The 8,416-nt window shown below is 32.5% G+C and overlaps 1 protein-coding gene across 1 annotated transcript; it reads left to right on the top strand.

Annotated features, from left to right (window-relative positions):
• The first annotated feature begins 2,010 nt into the window (after positions 1-2,010).
• On the top strand, positions 2,011-8,416 carry LOC133672511 (D-2-hydroxyglutarate dehydrogenase, mitochondrial). The gene is made up of 15 exons (XM_062092947.1): positions 2,011-2,210; positions 2,285-2,532; positions 2,622-2,723; positions 2,819-2,866; positions 3,191-3,261; positions 3,805-3,923; positions 4,198-4,293; positions 4,392-4,501; positions 5,299-5,379; positions 6,053-6,153; positions 6,683-6,791; positions 7,200-7,305; positions 7,688-7,773; positions 7,861-7,986; positions 8,110-8,416. Exons 1-15 carry the CDS (start codon positions 2,108-2,110, stop codon positions 8,203-8,205), a joined length of 1,602 nt encoding a protein of 533 aa, XP_061948931.1. The 5' UTR covers positions 2,011-2,107; the 3' UTR covers positions 8,206-8,416.

Here is an 8,416-nt window from a genome sequence, read left to right as displayed (position 1 = left end):
ATAGTTAGGGTTCTTTTCTCTGCAATTACCATGTCAATTTGAGGGCATTTTGATAATTAGTAATGTATATATGACTAGCACATGTGCAACACCAGAAGTCGCATCGGCGGTGCCCATACATATTAAGCAGAACGTGCGGTGCTTCCTAGCATCCAAAAATATTTTTTTGTCATGTTGTTAGAAGTAACGTCGTGTCATTTTCTTTATAAAGCAACACGTGTTAGCTTTGGTGGTTCAACTTGTCTCCAGCTGATTTTTCTTTTTTTCTTTCTTTTATTCCTTATAAATTATAGCTTGATTCTTTTTATTATTGGTATTTTAATTTTAGATCTTATTCTTTTGATTTTTATTTTTTGTTCTTGAACCTTTTGTATAAGTTTTTTTTTTGATTTTTGATTTCATCATTCAATCCTAATTTACCACATATTATTTTTATAGTTTGATCATTATTATTTTGATTTTAATTTTCTTTCTTGACTTATTTGTAAACGTTTTATTAGTTTTTAATTTCATTATTCAATCTAAATGGATAGTATTATATTTTTCAATTTGGTTCTTATTATTTTAATTTATATTTTTTTCTTAATTTTTTTTATAAAAGTTATCATTCTTTTAAATTTCACCCTTAAATAAAAAAATTATTTTTATATTAATTTTGATCCTTATTCTTTTGATTTTTTTTGTTCTCAATCAAATATAAAAATTATTTTATATTTCAATTTTGATCATATTTCTTTTTATTGTTATTTTTTAAAATCCTTTTGTACAATTTTTTTTTAGTTTTATTATTTAATATTTGATTAATTGGGAGCTATACTTCAAGGTTTTTCTAAGATATAATGCTTCATGTTTAATAAATTGGGTTGTGAGTTTGAAAAATTAATATATTTTTCAAAGGAATTTATAATTATTTTTATTTTTTTATCGAGTTATTATAATCTCATGATCTAGACCATGGTTTGGTGGGATATACAAAGTTGATTCAGCTCTGGTTATTAGGATTGCAGTTTTGTCACGTTAACTTAGGCTGACCATGATCATTTTTTATGTGTTTTTTCTCTATATTGCGCTCTTACATGTTTAATGAATTGTGAATTGAAATACATTTTCTATTTCCTTTTGCAATTTTTTTTTCTCAAGACCATCCCAAGCACTTTTGTTTTTAAATTGGATTAATCTATTATTGTTTTTTATTTTTTTTCTAACTAAATAAAGTCAACATGTTCGATCCAATCAAGTTTATAATGAAAGTCATATATATATTTTTTAAAAAATATGTTTACAGCACTGAAATATTATTTTTTTCATAAAAAAATAGTTGTTGAAATTAATGGACACCAAGGCTAGTAAATTACTTAAACAAACTGAGAGAACTAAATAATATTATGTAGCTTAAATATTTTATTTTTCAATTTAGTGTCTTTTTTTTTCTTTAATTTTTTTCATTCAATTTTATTTAATAATCATTTAGGTTATTCTTTGGACTAAATCATGTCAAAACTACACGGTTTAATTTTAAATTTAAATTAGATAAGAATTTGAGTTGAAAAGTTTTTTCAATCAATTTCATCCTCAAACTTATTTTACTTAACAAGTCTGTTGTATTTGGATTGATAAAATTGATTAGACTAAATCAAAATAACTTTAATATAAATTAATTTTAATCTCATTATATAAAAAAAAATTATGTTTAAAAAAAATTTTCATTTTATTTTATTTAATCCTAACGCAATTAGATCGTCAATTAGATCATTTCTGGATAGGCAAACTTGATTAGGCCATGATAGGTGAACTTCTACTTAGATTTATTTTAAATTCGTGCAGGTAAGGAATTAAATTGTTAAGTTTCAAGATTGATCAGTTGAATTGAATTTAATAACATGGTCATGTAAACCAGGGAAAATTTTATATTACATATTCTATCAGTTACACGTTAAAATACATTTTAAAAAAAGATAATCATAAAAAAAAAAAAGAGAATATAAAAGTATCTCAGGATACCATTACTTATTCCTGATAAACCAGTACACTCGTAGATAACGGTAAAGAAAGCAAGCAAGCAAAATTAATCACGCCATCAGAAAAAAAGAGCAACAAAGAGGAGATCATGGATAAGTACAAAGTGACTCATCGCCTCCTGAAACAATCGATAAAATCACTTGTTAATCGTCAATTAACCTCCAATAATCCAATCTATCGCTCCATTTCAGGTACAATCACTCTCTAATCCTAGTAATAATCCTGCAATTTGTAACGAAACTTTGAAATTTCTTGTTTTAAACAGCTTTGCCGCTCGGAAATGGAGGTCGGAATCCACAACTGTACAGAAGTTTCGGTTCTTTAGCGACGAAAGTTGAGAGGAATCCGTCGTTCTCGAGTCTGAATTCCGATGACGTGAGTTATTTCAAGGGAGTGTTAGGGGAGAAAAACGTGGTTCAAGATGAAGATAGATTGGAGACAGCAAATATTGATTGGATGCATAAATATAAAGGATCCAGTAAACTATTACTCTTGCCTAGAAACACCGAGGAGGTTCGTTTATTTATTTATTTTAAATTCTCTATTATATAATGAATTAATGCAGTTTTATTATTATTTATTTGGTTTTGTGTGTGTGCTAGGTTTCTAAGATTTTAGAATATTGTAATTCGAGGCGGTTGGCAGTTGTTCCACAAGGTGGAAATACTGGACTTGTTGGCGGAAGTGTGCCGGTTTTCGATGAGGTAATGTAATCTTCTTTGTGCGCGCGCGCGCGCGCGCGCCTGTGTGTTTGGAAATTATCTCATGTTCAAGTGCTTGTTGATTATATTTTGTGCAGGTGATTATCAATGCGGGTTCAATGAATAAGATTATAGCTTTTGACAAGGTAGACAGTCTTGTGGCATTTATAGTTTTCTTGTTTTTCTCCGTGGTTCCTGCAGTTGCGACTTTTGGATTTATTCACTAGCTATACTTTGTAGCAATGGGTTCAAGATCTTTTTGCATCATTTCAAAGTTCCTAGAGTCATTATTATTTTGTTTTTATTTTTATTTTTCTGTAGCAATGGCTGGCTTTATTTCAATAAGTGTCTAGAAAGTGTGAAATAAAAATGCAGTGTTCTAGTAATTGATTTGCAAATTCTAGTTTAGACAAAGTTGAATAATATTTCTGAACCCAGTTAGAAAGTGATTACCTCGTGGTGCATTTCAGGTCAGTGGCATACTAGTTTGTGAAGCTGGATGCATATTGGAAAATCTTATTTCTTACCTGGATAACCAAGGGTAATTGTTCAATAAACCTTCATTTTCTTTTCTGACGGGACTTGTAGTGCATTTGAAACTATAAGGAAAAGAGATTCTATAATGTATAATAATAATAAAAAATTCAAGTTTAGCTACTGATATTTCTCCTTCTTGAATATTGTGATGGATATTACTTTGATTGTTGATAATGTTCTTGGTGAGAGTGCAGTTTGGTCATTTTTATTAACCCACCACTATGTAGCTGAATACTTTTATGAATTTCTTGAGATTTTCAGTAATTCCAGAGGACTTTGTGTTAAAATATTTGAACGAATTTTTCGTACGAGAATTTATGAAAATCTACTTTCAGTTTGCAGAGAAATATGATACTGATTTTTCTTTCTTTTGTTATTTATTTTCATTTTTCGTTGCATCGAATTGCTTCCTTACTTTTAAAGTACTATTGTCATTGTACTCTTTCACGCATGTTTTGATCTTTGACCCATGTGATTGAAATTATAGCAAATCGAAGTTTGGCATTTTAATTCATTCTGCATTCAAGTAAATTAAACTTTCATTCAGATTTATAATGCCACTGGACTTAGGTGCAAAAGGAAGCTGCCAAATTGGTGGAAATGTTTCAACCAATGCAGGTGGTTTGCGCTTTGTCCGTTATGGCTCTCTTCATGGGAATGTACTCGGTAAGAATTGTAATCTATCAAGTCATGATTTGTTAAGAACTTGAAGACTTTTTTTGTTGACACTCCTTATTCATATGACTGTAAAATGAGACGAATTTGATTATGTTGTTGGGTCCTGCTACAGGACCATAAAATTATGCTGTAATGCTGGGATATTATAGGGGATGTATTGGAGTTATAGATGTCTAATTTGTGTCAGTATCATCACACTTCTGTATATCTATAATTTTTGTGATGCCAGTTATTACAAGCATATTCTTGGCCAATCTTACAGGTCTTGAGGCTGTTCTGGCAAATGGCGATGTGCTTGACATGCTAGGGACATTACGTAAAGATAATACAGGGTATGACTTGAAGCATCTGTTTATAGGTATATGCCAGTCACTTTGCTCTGGATTATTTTTCCCTATCACCAGCCAATTTTTACCAGATGGTCCAATTCATGTATTTTTGCTATCATTGATGTAGGAAGTGAAGGTTCCTTGGGAATTGTAACTAAAGTTTCAATTCTTACTCCCCCAAAGCTATCTTCAGTGAACATAGCATTCCTTGCATGTGAAGATTATCTGAGCTGCCAAGTATGTTTTCAAGTGAAAATGACTGAAGCTTCGTCATCTGAAAATATGTTCTTTTTCCATATGTTATTGCTACAGAATATACAAATAATTAAATATGTGCATGCATACATATTTCTAGTGGATGTAGTTCTTGCCCTGCTTTATCAGTATGTGTTCCACCCACTTGTTGAATTCTTGAGAATTGTTCTATACTTCTTACATTGTTCGGTTTGATAGGAACTGAATCTTTGTTTCTAGTCATCCTTAGTTCATATCAAAACATCTCATTATTGCTTAGGACCTTAATAACCCAAACAACTAAACCTAGGAGCATTTTTCCATTGGCTACACCCTGCTACAGTACCATACAAACCATCGACTGCAGAGTAAGCTAGAACATATGGAACAAGAAACTTCATGCTAAATTAGAATACTGGAGCTTTATCACTTCCATCTGACATTTGAATCAGATTTTTCTTCTTCCAAAGTTTTAATTGCAGTCATGTTACTTGGCTAATTATAATGATTAGGATTAGGAGAGTATTAAAAGGCTTGGAAGAATGAGACTTTTTTTCCCGCTTTACAATTTGCTAAAGCTGATAGCTTTTCGGGTGGGGGATTCAAACAGTTACATGAATGTAAGGATTCATAATTTGAAATGATGTGCAAATGGCTAAAAGTAAATGCCTTTTGTTTTCTGGAAAGACCAAGGTTTAAACCCATAGTATGTTTATAAACTTGCTTTTGCAATATCTCTCCATTCTTTTAAATTTGAGTTTAAGAAGTGTTCTTGCCTCACATTATTTTTGTCCTATCAGAAACTTCTATCAGAAGCAAAGAGGAAACTTGGAGAGATTCTGTCTGCATTTGAATTTTTGGACAGCCATGCAATGGATTTGGTATAGTTGCTCTAAATCTAATGAGTGTCTCTTTTTCTACTTATCTCACATCAAGCAAGAAATTACAATCTGATTAAAAACACTTTAAGAAAATAAAGTTACGTCTTAGACCTTTTTTCTTACCACCATTCAAATTCAGATCAACAATTTAATGAATGTTTCTGTAATCACTGGTGAAGGTATATATGAGCATAATTTGAGTTATTTGCTATGATAGTTCTTATCCTTCTGGAAGAATATAGAAGAAGTCCCATATTTAACATGATTTCATGGTTTAAATGAAGGGTAGTTATTCTTTAAAATTTTCCTTACCCTACTGGAATTGTTGATATTTGAGAACCAACCTTGAGTTTCTGCTATCATATTTCGTATTCAAGTTTTGTTTTCTTGGTCAAGTATTTGGAATAACTATTTTAATATTCGTGCAAGAAAATTTGAATATCATGAGTTTTATATTCTGGTGACAAAAGCAATTTATAGTATTACATGTTTTGGACTACATAGTAGTGTGATCTACACATAATCTACAAATTCATTCTGTCATGGTTTGTAAGAAATTTTCTTCTGTAGATTATCTTGCACTTCATGTTTATTTTATTGAAGAAATCCAGATTTTGTAGCTGCCTTAACTTCAATTTTATTTTGTGTTCGCTTATTGTGTTTTATGTGGCAGGTCCTAAACCATTTAGAAGGTGTTCGGAATCCATTGCCTTCCGCAGTACATAACTTTTATGTGCTGATCGAGACAACAGGCAGTGATGAATCTTATGACAAGTAACCTTCTCACCAGTTTTCCTCTTCCTTTCAAAAATTGAATTAGCATTTGCTAAGGCTGCTATAACACCTCATTCTTCTATTTAAATTCTGGTAGTTGCAAATACTTTAGGTCATTTTTCTCAAATAGTAAGAGATTTTTAATTCTGAGTGCATCGCTGAATAGAAAGCAAGATAGAGCTTTTTATTTTTATTTGTCATCCTGAAACGCCTCACCTTACCGTGCAAAACACTGGAATAAGCTCCAACCTCAAGTGCTGTCTTATGCCCCTTAATGAATGGTCAATAGAATATAGCCGTCTCATGACCCGCTGAATGACCAATAGATTACGTAACTAATGTATTCCCCTGAGAGGAAGTTCTGTATAAGTTAACACCTTTCATTTGCTAACATCGTTTGCCCCTTTATCTTTTCATTAATCATTATAGCATGCTTGGGTTATCATCTTTTCTTGTATTCTTCCTTGTATAGATTGATCACATGATGCCCAGTATGCTAAAACTGAAAATTTTATACGACTGCTTACAGAGAGAAGCTTGAGGCCTTCCTGCTTCACTCAATGGAATCTGGTTTAATTTCTGATGGGGTTCTTGCTCAAGACATAAATCAGGCATCCTCATTTTGGCGTATACGCGAGGTTCCCATTAAACTCAGTCAAATTTTCTCATGTCTACCTGAAACCTTTCTGACTATTTTGTGTCCTGTCCTGTTTAGTTTCTTGACAGTTGAGACATGATTATCTACCTATGCTACAAACCTTAACCTGATGTTCTCCATGTACACACCGTGCCCTCTAATCATTAGTTTACTTTTGGAACTAATTATATGATTGTGTGGGTGTTGGAAAAATCAAACATGGAGAAAGAAAACCGCTATGGTGTGATGATAATAACAAAGATCCATACTGTAAAAATTTCTCTATGGGTTATATACCATGAATTCATATTCTTGTGCTTCTGCTCTTCATCAACAATAGTAGTTTGGGAATGAACTCATGGTATAGATATTAATATTCTGTTTGTTGGATCATTTTGTATGGCTGCAGGGTGTACCAGAAGCGTTGATGAGAGCAGGGCCTGTATACAAATATGATTTATCAATACCGGTCGAAAAAATGTACAGTCTTGTTGAGGAAATGCGATTAAGACTCGGTGAGAAAAGGCAGCATTATCTCTTAAATTTTGAATTATTGGTCATTCATTTGGTATGCTAGTGTAAGGTTGCATTGGTAGCTTGCAGGGGTGAACTTGCAGCATGTTCAGTAACAGATTTAGCAGAATAACTAAAATTAACAATAGATTTGAACATTGCCACCCCTCAAGAGAAAAGGAAGAGAATTGAATAAAGAAACATTGTGCCATGCATGTGCTGGAGGCTGAACAAGAATTTCTCACTAAATTTCTCTTCTTTGGCTTGTATTATTTATATAGGCTACTTTATTCATTATATAGAGTGTGATTGGATACTCTGTGGTATGTCCAGTACAAACTCATCAGCTGACCCCATTTTTCGTTCTCCCTGTCTATTTTTTAGGTCAATCAGCCAATGTAGTGGGATATGGTCATCTTGGAGATGGCAATTTGCATTTAAACATTTCAGCACCGCGATACGATGATACGGTAGTTTTCTTCTTCAGTGACTTCTTTGAGTTATTTTTGTTCTGGCTATTGTGCGACTCTTAATTAATTTATCAATGGCGTTAGCAGATTTTAGCACAAATTGAACCCTACGTATATGAGTGGACATCTAAGCACCGGGGGAGTATAAGTGCAGAGCATGGCCTGGGACTGATGAAAGCCAATGAGATATTCTATAGCAAGTCACATGAAACTGTGAGCATTTTTTCATTTTCACATTTGAAAATATTAGAAATGCATATTTCCTGGCATGTATTTGGATAATGTGGGGTTTCTTTACGTGATAATGTCTGAATTGCGTGGAATTCATTTGGATAGGTGCAACTGATGGCTTCTATCAAGAAATTGCTGGACCCCAATGGAATCCTTAACCCATATAAAGTTCTTCCTCACTCACTCTGCTCTTACAGCTAAGTTCCTGGGACCCTTTTCCTCACTGTGGACATTCTTATCATTGCCTGTGGATAATATCTGACTAGGCCTTGTGGGGGTAATTGAAGAAAGAACACTGTTGCTCGTATTTTATGGGATAACTATGTGCCCTGTAAGGCTCAAGATGCATATGTATCATGCTGAATACTTAAATCCCCTTTGACACTGCTATAAATAAACAATATTTCCTCTA

This window comes from Populus nigra, chromosome 14 (assembly GCF_951802175.1).
Source record: "Populus nigra chromosome 14, ddPopNigr1.1, whole genome shotgun sequence".
NCBI classification, from domain to species: domain Eukaryota; kingdom Viridiplantae; phylum Streptophyta; class Magnoliopsida; order Malpighiales; family Salicaceae; genus Populus; species Populus nigra.
This window is presented reverse-complemented; position numbering and strand designations above follow the sequence as displayed.